Genomic DNA, 13,103 nt, shown 5'->3' with positions numbered 1-13,103 from the left:
TTTTAGTATGCTAATGGGAAAATTCAGTTTTACTTCAATAATAAGCTATCTTGGGGCAGGGCAGTAGTACAGCAGTAATTCAAGTGGAGTCACATGAGAAGGTTTCGGGTTCATATTCCAGGGTGTCCTTGTACGTACCAGACTGGTGGATGCTGGAGATGGATCATGGCATGAAGAACCCGTTGGGGGTGCCTCTTTCTCTTTCACTCACTCATGGAATAAAGAGACTCAAAACATAGTAATAATGTGGTATCTTGAGTAGAAGATGTGTAAGTGCTATCAACCCTTAGTTCTATGAGGATAGAGACTATGTATGTTTTGTTCTTTATTGTATACAAGTGCTTAACAAATAATCTAACACATAGTACTTATTTTACTTTTATTGAATTTAATGGTTGATCTGAAATGTATTTAGTTGCTTAGAAACACAAAGTCTTGCTCAACTCTTCATCTGCTTTTGTGTGGATCTAATCCTTAAACCTAAATCTACCACTCACTCAAAAAGAACTCGACATTTATTTTGACTGGTGATGTTAGCGAGAAGTAAGCCACTTCTGAGTCAATATCCCAGCAATACCTGACACTGGCATATTAAAATGACTTTGTTCAAACAACAATGCACATATTTCAGTAAATGTAGGAAAGTAAAGAAGAATAGTTTCAAGAATATGAGTATACAGTAGGTATTTCTTGGAGTTATATGCATGGTTGTCTAACTCTGGCAGTTTCAATGAGAAATAAAATGTGAAACAGATTTCACCTGTATTCTTAAAAATGTTTCTTTATATATGGCTTATGTTCCCTTGTAAAAAGGAAATAAAAAAGAAAAAAAGGAGGAGGAAGGATTGGAGAAAAGAGTAAAGAAGAACTGTGACAGAGAAAAGGGAAGGAGAAAGAAAGGTAATGGAGAAAGAGAACTATCTAATTTAATTAGTTTTATCTCAAAATATTTTTTTCAAAAAATAGCTTTGTGTGAGGCAATAGAGCTCAATCAAAGTACTACTGTGTCTTCAACTTATCTTTCTAAGTAGTACAAGGCAGTGAGGTGAACAGTAATCACCACTCCCTTCTACCTCTTTATTTCTCTGTTTCATAAATCTTAGAAGAAAATATATTAACACCGATTTAGCTCCCAATTGCCACTGTCACAGCTGTGAAAACACCAGTGAAAAGCTGGCTGTACTGAGATAGCAAAGGTGAGGAGAGAGAAAATAAAAATTCTGAGCTTGACACACAAGCCAGGCTAGATACTGTTAGCATTAACTCTACCTCATCATGTGGCCCAAGACCTTGTTTTTTTCTGCCAACCATCTTTGGGATGGGACAGACAAATGGAGAGCCTCATACGCGAATCATGAATAGAAGCATTATCCTCACTTTCTCTGGAAGCCACATCATTATGAAAGGGAAACAAACCATGTCAAGAGAGCAGAGAACCAGGAAATGAGGCTCTGACAGCAGGGGTCATTTTCTGACTTTATTATTTTGTTTTTTTATTTGTAGGTTGGTGGTTTCTGTCTAGTGATCAGAAATAGATTTCTTTTCTAAATGACTGATGTTAAAGCAGTCTTGATTCAGGAAAACCATGAGGATGGACTTGGGAAGACTCCCAGAAACTATAAATGATTGACATTCACCAGTCTTCTTGTTCCAGTGCCATTGAATGGTAACAGGAAGAAACAGACCTCTGGTGATTTTTGCAGTGAGGTAGGGAGAGTTATGTGTAAACTAGACATATTTGGGGACTGGGAACCTAGTGTCGCTATCTGCTTCAACACCTATGTCAATAACAAACCCAAGAAACAGTATTGATTTCCTACTGCCTTATTAAATATTAGCTCATCAAAACTATTTTGTCTCATTTTACAAGTAGAAAACTGAAGCAAAAAGGGGGTACATGGCTCACCCAAGGTCGTATGACAAAGATAACACAATCATAATGAGAAATAAAATACTATCTCCTAGACTTCAAAGAGAGAGATTTTTACTATAGGGTGTGTGTGCTCACCAGAGAGACAGAGACAGAAAGCAAGAAATCACCCCCCAGGGGGATGCCCTGTCACAATCCCTTCTTCTCCAGTCTCGTCTTGGTATTTTGGGCATGCACGCATGTTCACGCACCCAGCATGAGTTTTAAGCCGTTGGATCTGGGACTCAAACCACAGCCAACATCGGAGTTCAGTGACCATTACTCCAATTCTCCAATTTCTGTTTTCCTTATTGGAATTCTTAATTGGTTAGTATCCTTAATTATTCTACACTGGTTTTAATGTAAGATATTTATTTTATATTTTGAAAGTTTTTAAAACTAATTTTTTATTATAAACTATAGATCACATAAAATTTGCCATTTTAACCATTTTTAAGGATACAGTTTAGTGGCATGAAGTACAGTCACAGGGTTGTGTAATGATCCATCACCGTAACTTTTTCATCTGCCCCAGCTGATCCTCTGTACCCATTAAACAGTAACTTCCCATTGTCCCTCCAGCCCCTGACCATCACCTCTGAATGTTATTTTGTAACCAAAAGAAATCTTGACTTTTGAGCTTGGTTTATATCCAAAAAATGTAATTGCATGCAGAAGGAAGGGGGCAGATGGAAGAGGTAAATGCAAAATGAACTCTATTTAGAGGACTCTGTGTGAATGTATTGTGTGCGTACGTCTTTAAAAGACTCTCCACCTCCCAGCTCTGCCCGCCTCCTCACAGTTGGCCACTGGGTTTTTCTGTCCCCAGGTTTCTTCAGTGCCCTGGAGAAACCAGCAGGGCAATCTTCTTTGTAGTTTTGGAAGCATGTGTGTTGCCATGGAGTCCACATTCTGACTGAAGTTGAGGAGTATAAAGGTAAACATTTGTTTTTAGTTTCAAAGATCTGGCAAAAAGATAGTCTCTTCTTCTGGAAAAGCCTGACCGGTAAGATTCCTCTAAGGGCTTAGCCTCAAAGTGCTTTATACCATTCCCTTGCTTACGTGAAAACTAAAGCTAGCCAAGGAAAACTTCTGAAGGAAAACCTTGTGGGGGTTCCATCACTTCAAGCAAATGGCTAATCCTGGAGGTGGTGCTGTTTGCAATGGAATTCTTCACGATCACCAGAAACAGAGCAACGGCTCACAGAGGCAGAGCGGAAACTGCACAAAGAATGGAATAGTGAAAGAAGCCCAGGTAAGAAGAAATCTCCCACTCCTTTCCCGAAAGACCTGAACATTTGGGTATTTCTTTGTAAAGCTGCTTGAGATTGCCCTCACTGAAAGCTCCTCTTCTGAGGTGTTCTATGTCTTTTGACATTTTTCTTTAGCTAGTGGCACATACTTGAGTACCAAAAGTTTAAGGTTGGGTGCAAATTGAGAGCCTTTCTTCACTGTACAAAAAAGAAAAAAAAAAAAAAAAAAAAAAGGATACGCACAGACCTACATGGCCTTAAATTTCCTAAAATATAAACATACCTTCTAGATTTTCTTCTCTCAAGGGGGGTAGAATTGTGAAGGCTCAAACTCTTCAATTCACTTTCAGTCTATCAAGAGACATCCATCATGCTTCAAAAGAAAAAAAACGAAATGAAAGTAAATTTTGCTGAGATTATGTGAGGCCATTGGCATTTTCCCTGGTACCTGAGAAATGCCTCTCTGGCTGAAAAACAAGTTCTTTTTGGTGTTCAGTGGAGCGTTGCCATAGCTCAAGACTTGATTGAAAGCCAGAGGGCTTCTTTGAAATTTGGTATCACAGACTGTTCTTTTCCAAAGCACTTCAGAAAGTGTGGCTTGTGATGACTCACTACACTGAGAAACCAAAACGGCATCTTTAGAACAGTCTTTCGGATGTTTCTGCATTTCTTTTGCTCCTGTCATGACCAAATGTTGGAGGGGATACACTAAGAAAGAGTAGGAACTCAAGAAATGTCAACTTAGTCCAAGAGGGAGACTGAGTCTATGAGATACTTGCATAATGGTGGTTCCCTACTTCCCACATGACGCCCTGTCTGTCTACTCTCAGCAACAGGGGTGAGCTCATCTGCCTCAAGAGCCAACTGAAGTAGCTAAACAGGTAGCCTCACTATTGGGAAACATGAGGCTGCCCAGGGAACCTCGTGCAATCCTCCATCACTTGATCATCAAGGAGAGCCAGCATCTACCCAGAGGAAAGATCAGATTGTTCTAAGATCAAAGATAGGTGGGGCCACCTGGGCCAGTCCTCCACTCAATGATCTAATAGATTCCTGGGTCCAGGTAGAAGAGGCAGAGGGCACTCTAGAACCTGGGTTGTGTGTAAAATGGCTGTGGTCCTCAGAATGCACTCCCCTTATAACAAAAGGTGTTACGGCAAGTGTCTACCACAAACCTCAGACCTGGCCTTTCCCAGCTGAGTATCTGGAACCTGGAGCAATGTGAAGAAAAAGTGCCCCACACCCATCATTTGCACAAGGGAAATCACACTTATTATCCACCATCTCTTCATCACTTAATGTCGATTCAGACCACTGCCCATGACATTCTTTGCCTCTAAAATGTCTGTAATTCACTGGCTCCTCCCTACTAACCTGGTGGATCATGTTGACCCTGAAGGCTTTCATTTGGGCAGAGATGCCTTCAAAACTTTTCTTCCACTATTTTTTAACTTTATTTTGATTTTATAACCACATTCTTGTGTTTGAAGTTAGAAACTTAAATAGTTGCAACTGCTCCTGAGTAAGGAAGGACCCAGAATCCTAAACTTGTTTACGAGGTTCATATACTAAACTATAAAAGTCCTTGAATATTGAGGCTTTCCTGGGAGTAGCTGAAAAAAATCAGGGTTCTGTTGCCTTTTCTGACAGCTATTTCTGATGGGCCATTCAGTTTCTGTTGGCTCAGATATATTTAGGTGTTACTAAGTTGAAATTGGCTTCCACTGGGAGCCTCAATTATGGTTTAAAAAATATTTTCCAAAAAGAATAAACTCTACTGAGATCACAGCATAATAGGTCTATTTTTCCTTCCACATGCTGTGAATAAAGTTGTCTTCACTATCATGATCCTCAGCCATTAAAATTCTCCATTTTGCTTTGGGGCTATGTAAAATCAGGTCTTGACTAAAAGTCTTGCCTGTTGATACTAGCAATCCCTAAAGGCGTGTAGAGAGTTGAGGCTAGTGTCACTCCAAATATGCTCTGCCTGGCCTAAGCTCCTATGATACAACATCGAAAATCCTACCAGAGCCTCCAAAGATCCTCTCACCCTTCTCTTCCTGCTTATTTGCAAACACATAGTGATACAGTTGTCTCTTCTATGTATTAGGGGACCATGTATGATTCTGTTGACAAAAGGTTCTCTGGCCTAACAGATAATATGAAAATCGCTATTAGGCAGTTGCTCAGAAATACTCGCTCCCTTGTTTCAATGTAGCCTGGTTTCAACACTCTAGCTCTGACAAGCAGGCTCGCTACCCCAAACTCAGTGCTGGGGCAAAGAGCCAGAACTATTTTATTTGGAAACCTTCTAGATTGGTTTTTTTTTTTTTTTTCAGTTTAAACCATGTTGCCTGGTTTTTGTTTATTTTTGTTTTCTTCAAATTCAAGGTGCCCTGAGGATGCACTAATACTGGTTTTCATCATGGATTAAGTCCTTTTATTTGTTAATTTCTAATATGTCATCCTACCTTTTACTTCTAACAGAACATTATTGTCCTAGAGATTTGTTCTCCCATCTCATGAGCACATCCCTATAACAGCAGAGCCCTTAATCCATAAACTTGATATTCCCTATAATTTTCTATTGGCTTCCCATAATTAATTTGGAATTATTAATCACATAATTGCTTTTTAGTTCCTAGTTATTTTTTACTTGACCATACATCTTTATTAGGAAAGACTGACCTTAGGAAAATATAATTTATGTCTCTATTACTCTTAATACTGCATATCCCTGGAGGGTTTTTTGTTTTGTTTTGTTTTGAAATAGAATGACATATACATTTTCTTCTATTAAATTGATCTTGCATAAAGAAGGGAAATTTTGGGGATAGGGGTTAATCATTTTTTTTCTTAGAAAACAGGTATTGAAGTTAAAATAGTTCTAATTCAGTGTTTATTGAGTTCTTGACTTGAATATTATAGCATTACCAGGTATAGGGTTGTAAGCCCTAAGAGGTAGTTCATTCATTCACTCATTCACCAATATTCAATAAGAGTTTGTTATCCTTGGGACATCAGAATATAAATAAGTTTATAAGTTAACTATTAAAAGAAACCTCATATTAAAATTGAAACAAAACAGTAAAGCTAAGTGATAGTACAAGGACAAGAGTTGTCATAAAGCAGATATAATTAGAGAACAAGTGGGTGCCATGGTTATTAAGTACCAGAAGTTTGGAGAAGAGGAGAGAAATTATGCCACATGTCAGTGTTCTGCTATATCAGGACTGTATGAAGCCCTTTATGTAGAAGTGTCTTGCATGTTTACTGCAGTTCTCTGAAGTGGTAGCCTCAGGCCCATAATACAGAGAAGAAACTTAAGTCATTAAAAAAACTTGTGCAGGGGACTAGCAGATGGCTTAATGGTTACGTCACTGGACTTGCACGTAGTCAACTGAGTTCAAGTCCCGGACCCGGAGGCTTGAAAACTCACACCAGGCACATGTGCATGCGTGCCCAAAATCCTAAGAGAAGATTGGAATGAGAAGGGATTGCAGCATGGCCATCACCCCCCGGGGCGGAGGGCGGTGATTTCTCACTTTCTGTCTCTGTGTCTCCTGGTGAGCACATGCACCCTATAGCAAAAGAAAAATCACTCTTAAAGAAAAAAAAAAAAAAGTGCAGAATTGCAAGCAACATGATCAGGGCTTAAACCCAAACCCAAATCTATGTTGTTCTGAAACTGATTTCCTTTCCACTACTTTTTAGAAAACCATAGATTGAAGTGGCCAGTGGCGGCTTTAATAGAATTTGCACTGAATCTTGAGACATTGGAAATGGCCAACAAAATGGAGAATATTCCTTAGGACCCAGTAAGAAAAAGAAGGGAAAGGAGCTCCAGATAGGACTGTAGGAGTTGCTAGGTAAAGAGCATAGAAGCTGTCATAAAGTATTCCAGGAAGAAGGGAAATAGTTACAAAGGCTGTGAGGCACAGCACATCATAGGACTTTCAAGAAACTTTTGTCAATTCGGTGTAGTATCAGTGTGGAGAGAGGAGGAAGGCTATGGCCCAGGTAGTGTTCTGTAGATGCTAGATGAAGGGAAAGGACTAACTCAGATAATTATGGAAATTCTTTCTAGTGTTAGAGCCATTTAAGCCAAGCTTCCTATTTTCTGTACCTTTTCATAGCCTCTTGAGGTCCATAATGTCCTAGTACATCTACTCTTCTGTTGTAGTATAAACTTCTAGAGTGAGAACTGTGACTAATAGTTTAATTGTGTACAGTGGCAACTACCTGACAGGCCATTATAAATACTAATGTCTGTGAGCTCATGTAGGCTGCATGCTGATCGAAACAGAGGTAGATATTTTCACCAGTCATTAGGAAACTTTGTAAGTTAGCAGGAGTTTAAGAACCCTCCCAGTTGTCCAGAACTTTCATCCTACTCTTATCTTACTCAGTCATTTTCTAACACATTTTGTTTCTTGGTTCTCATTTCCTTAAAACAATCCCCCATGTGAAAAGGCTTCTCTGTGATCTCCCTGAGGAGCCCTCAATTTTTCATGGGCTCTCATTGTAAAGTATTCCTGTGTGTCGTGTGCTACAGATGAAATATTCTCTGTTCATTTATAAGTAATGCACAGTCTAAATTGGAAAGAAACAACTAAACAAGTCATTATACTATTTAATGGTATGAATTATACTAGAGATTAAACCATCTGTTTCAACGAGGCAACATCCCAAAACATAATGGGTTAAACAACAGCTATTGGATTGCTCAAGATTTCTTTAGGCCAGGAAGTTAGACTTGGCTTGTTAAGATGGCATCTCTCTGTTCCCTATGATGTTTGCTGTAGATCCACTTGCCTGAGTATCTAACATGTCCAAGACTTTGGTGCTAGCCGTGATTCAGGCACCTGTGTTTCCTTCACAAGGACACCCTCTCCATGTAATCACTCATTGTTATGTAGAATAACCCAAGCTCCTATATGGGATGGCTGACATTCTAAATGAGCAAAAATGGAAAATGCAAGATCTCTTGTGTCCCAGGCATGCTTCTGCTACATTCTGTTGTCAAAGGCAGTTGCAAGGCCACTCCTAGAGCAAAGGGATGGGAAATAAATTCTGTTCTTTTTAAAAATTTTTATTTTATTTCATTATTTTTTATTATTTTATTTTAATGTATTTTATACATTCAATCACTATACATTTGAAAAGTGAACCCAGGAGACACAGTAGGGGAATAGAAAAGTAAGACACACAAGGAAAGAAAGCCAATACATTCATGAACAGGTTACCACACTGAGCAACTCGGGATCAGATTTGTGGTAGACATCTGAAAGATATCTCAAAATTACTACAACTATAGTATAAGAAAATGGGGCTTTACATCAACCTGCTCCTGTCATCTGTTGAGGATACTGTCATGGACATTACACACAACACTTGTAGCCCTTCTACACTTGGGATAAACACATGCCTATGGTCAGAAAAAGTTCTCCAGGTGAGTTGCAGGTAATTGAAGTAAAAAAATTATCAGAATGCAAAGGAGTTGGAATTCAAAACTAAGAATGCCTACTATAGTCGTATATATTTATAAGTGGTGGATGTTTAAGAAGGGGATTAACATAATCAGATGTGGTTTTCTCAGGCTGTGTTAATTTTATTTTTGATGACTTTTAGAGCATGGTTTATGGATATATGGATTAACCCTGACCCAATGAGCTAATCATAATAGAAAAATGGATTATGTTATTAAGCAACATAAACAGAGCTTACTCACAGTGCTTGACAGGGAAAAAAATATATATATCAAGATTGACTGTCATTGCCATGATTTGCCCCCTTTGCACTGAAGCAATATAAAAAAGCAGAAACTGTGAAAAGTTTAGCTAATTTAAAAGATATAAAAATTAAAATTCTATATGACAAAAGACACTATAATGAATAATAAATAAAAAATCAATTAAAATAAGTATTTGCTATAAAAACTTCGTTATAATAACACCAAAAACATAAAGGACTTTGGAATAGATTCAAGAAATAAAGTGAAAATCAATTTGAAGAATGTATTAAAATGTGATTGCAGGATAACTGGAATGAATGGAACAGTATACAATACTCATGGATAGGAAGATTCAAAATGAAAAACATGTTGATTCTGACTAAATTAATTCATAAATTTCATCTGAACCCAGTAAGTAAAGCAACATATTTTCTGAACCAGTAAATTGAAGTTAAAGTTTATGTGGAAAAATTAATAAGCAAGAATAAACAGAAAAATTATGAAAAAATAATAATGAAGGGTGATTAGTAATATCAACTGCTAAACCATCTACTTAGCAAAATAATTAGAATAATTTCACCTTAGTACATAAATAAACAGATAAACATTATATAAAATTATTAACATTATTCCATAAGATCCTTGAAAATAAACATTTAAAAATAATATTTACATGAGAAAGCCTTTGTAACTATGACATAATAGCCAGGGACCACAAAAATTGTCAATTTACTATATAAAACTCAATTATTTCTTTTTACATGGCAAAAGAAAACAAACAAAATATAATAAGTCAAATTAAAGACTAGTAAAATGTTAAATTCATATCATAAAACACAAATGTAATATAAGAAGGACTTATTAAAACCAATTTAAAAAGTCCAAAAACCAAACAGTAAATAATGGGTAGGAGTATGTTTTTTGTTTGTTTGTTTGTTTGTTTGTTTTGGAGAGGTTTTTGCTAAAGGGCACATGCACTTGCCAGAAAGACAGAAAGAGACAGAGACACAGAAAGCGAGAAATCACCCCCTGGTGGGATTGCCACGGCACCACCCCTTCTCCTCCATTTTCCTCTCAGGATCTTGGTCATGCACGCACATGCACCCAGCGTGAGTTTAAGCCACCGGGTTCAGGACTTGAACTACAATCGAGTACATGGGAGTCCAGTGACATAGCCATTACACCAACTGCTGGTCCCATGGATAAAAATATGAAAGAAATAGAAATGGAAGTATAAAAGGTATAAAAAGGAAAGAAAAATAAAACAGAAGGAAAGGAATATGCTAGTATCAGTTATTATGAGAAAGAAAAGTTTATTTACTAAAGTCATATCTATAAAGTACAAAATTAAGTTGAAACTCAGTTTGAATAATTTAGTTATTTTTATCAGTTTAATAATAATGGTAAGGTTTATAAATAATGTAGTTGGTAACTGTTATATGTCAGGTTCTTTTATATAATTTCCTCATTTAAATCTCATAGGAATACTGCTGAATAGATATCATTGTCCATATGTATATGGATGAGGATGCTGAGGCGTAGAAAATAAGTAAATTTTCCAAGTTCCCCCAACTAGAAAGAAACTAGGACACAAATTCTAGACCATTCAATTTATCCCAATTTCCTTTTATTCCAACAACTGTTCAAGACTCCCTGGTATTATCTGTTTTCCATCAAAATATCCTACAGATGCTTATTTTATTTGTATGGATTTTTTTTGGGGGGGCGAGTGATTTTTTCCTATAGGGCACATGCACTCACCAGAAAGACAGAGAGACAGAGAGACAGAAAGCAAAATCGCCCTCCAAGGGCATGGCCATGCCACAATCCCTTTTCATCTGTTCTCTTCTCAGGATCTTGGGCATACATGCACATGTGTCTGGTAGTAAATTTAAGCCACTGGGTCTGGGACTCAAACCATGTCCGGTGACATAGCCATTACGCTAACTGCTGATCCTGAGACACTTATTTTAGAAACTGAACACAATACCAGTTGCCTAAGATATCAAAAACATATAAGAAGAGAAAAATGCTGATATTTTCATTGTGACCACAATATTCAAGAATATCATTCTCTAATGCCTATTATATGTTGGTTCATAGCTTAAAATATTGGATGGTAACTAGGGAAATAATAATTACAATATTCCATAACATATATTGAGTTCTTCTGAAGTATTGAAGCATGAAGAATTGTTATCAGACCAATTTGAGCAATGAGGAAACCATCTGTAAACTTTACTAACTTAACCAAGGTCACAAGCTTATAATTATCAAAACCAGGCTTGGAATCTACATTCGCCCAATAGTAGAATGTAAATTCTTATTCCTTAGTCTATGTTGCTTCTCTAAACACAAAGTGTTGTTAGGAAGAAGATCCCCACCTATTTTCACAGAGAAGAGCATGACTGGACTCAGCATTAAAAGTCAGAGTTAGTTCAGGAACCAGCAGTTAGCATAATGGCTATGTCGCTGGACTCCCACGTAGTTGACCAGTTCGCGTCTCAGACCCAGTGGCTTAGAACTCATGCCGGGCGCATGTGCGTGCGTGCCCAAGATCCAGAGAGGAGAATGGAGGAGAAGGGATTGCGGTGTGACCATCGCCCCTGGGGGGTGATTTCTCGCTTTCTGTCTCTATGTCTCTCTCTGTCTGTCTGGCGAGCGCACACGCCCCTATAGCGAAAACCTCTCAAAAAAAAAAAAAAAAAAGTCGAGTTAGTTCAAGGTAAAGGTATTATGGGTTGTTTTGTTCATTTGGTTTTTTGTCCTTAATAAAATGAGTTTATCCTCACAAATAATACCACATCATCACATATCAGAGCTTTAACTGTGATGTCATATACACCCTGCATCAGTGGACAAGCCATTTCCTATGTTTCACTTTAAACAATTCTGAGTTAAAGAAAATAGACCCCATGTACCTGAGTCGTGGGACCTCAGATTTAGCCTCAGTGGACCCCTAGAGATAATCTGGTTTTGGAATCTTTCTGCAAGGATACAAAGCCTCACTGAATACTCAATTCACTTGGCATGATACTTCTTAAAATAATGGTATATCTTAGATTCATGATGTGAAAAATAAAAGTGGGACATTCCTATTGAGAAATAGAATCAAACTCTTCTCCTCTTGAATTTTTGCTGGATCTCATGATTTACTTGGTCAGTAGAATGTGACAGAAAGAACAATGTGGAATTTCAAAGACTCAGTTCTAAGAAACCTAAAACTTGAACCCAGTTCTCTTAGAACACTCACTCTTTGGAGCATAGACATCATGTTTGGAAGAAGCCCAAACAGCCTAAGGAGACACCCTAGTGGAGAAAAACCAAGTATCCATGCAGTGCTCCTAATGCGATGTAGCACTAACTTGCAAATTTACAGAGTGAGCTGTCTTGAAAGTGGATCCTCCAGTCTCAGGCTCTGTCTACACCAACTGAAACCACATGGAACATAGATGTGCAGTTCCAGCAAGGCTCTGCACAATTTGCAGATTCCATGAGCAAACAAACTAGCATTTTTAAAAATTTTGTGGTGATTTATTAAGTAGCAACAGATATTGTCTGTTGTGTTATACTGAACACATGTATACTACATTTCTTTTTTTTTTTCTATAGGGCACATGCGCTCGCCAGACAGAGACATAGAGACAGAAAGCGAGAAATCACCCCCCAGAGGGGATGGTCACGCCACAATCCCTTCTCCTCCATTCTCCTCTCGGGATCTTGAGCACACACGCGCCCGGCATGAGTTTTAAGCCACCGGGTCCGGGACGCGAACCGCAGTCAACTACGTGGGAGTCCAGCGACATAGCCATTACGCTAACTGCTGGTTCCCTATACTACATTTCTTTAAAATGCCTAGGAAAGTATTCTATCATCTTTCTCCATAATTATTTTCAATACTTTTTTTTAAAGAAAGAGTTTGCTTTGGCCAGCCATTTGCTTTCAATTTTTGGCAAAAATGCTTTTTCCTAAGCTGTAAACGTTGTTTTGTTGTGTATGCTTACTTTATTTCTTTTTCTTTTAATTATTTTATTTTATTTATTATAATGATTATTCTTTCATTTGATTAGAGGGAGACAGAGAAAGAGGGAAAGAAAGTGAGAAAACAAGCCACCAGGTCCATTAATCAAACCACAGTCAGTCGTATGGGAGTCCAGTGCCTTAACACTATGCCACCTACCGGCCCCTGTATGTTTACATTCTTTCT

General features: G+C 37.9%; 1 protein-coding gene across 3 annotated transcripts in view; it reads left to right on the top strand.

The window, feature by feature from the left end:
* Positions 1 to 2,743: 2,743 nt before the first annotated feature.
* Positions 2,744 to 13,103, top strand: part of SPTLC3 (serine palmitoyltransferase long chain base subunit 3) — a 161,539-nt gene continuing 151,179 nt past the window's right edge. For 2 of the 3 annotated variants that reach the window (XM_014585987.2, XM_006143659.3), the window contains exon 1: positions 2,744 to 3,164. In XM_014585987.2, the coding sequence (XP_014441473.1) occupies positions 3,042 to 3,164 (123 nt within the window). In that variant the 5' untranslated portion in view covers positions 2,744 to 3,041. The remainder of the gene's footprint in view (positions 3,165 to 13,103) is intronic. The other variant, XM_014585988.2, reaches the window with a different exon arrangement.

This window comes from Tupaia chinensis, unplaced genomic scaffold (genome assembly GCF_000334495.1).
Source record: "Tupaia chinensis unplaced genomic scaffold, TupChi_1.0 Scaffold000101_1, whole genome shotgun sequence".
Taxonomy (NCBI): Eukaryota; Metazoa; Chordata; class Mammalia; order Scandentia; family Tupaiidae; genus Tupaia; species Tupaia belangeri.
Note: the sequence above shows the minus strand (reverse complement) of the source record. Positions and strands in the feature narration are given on the sequence as shown.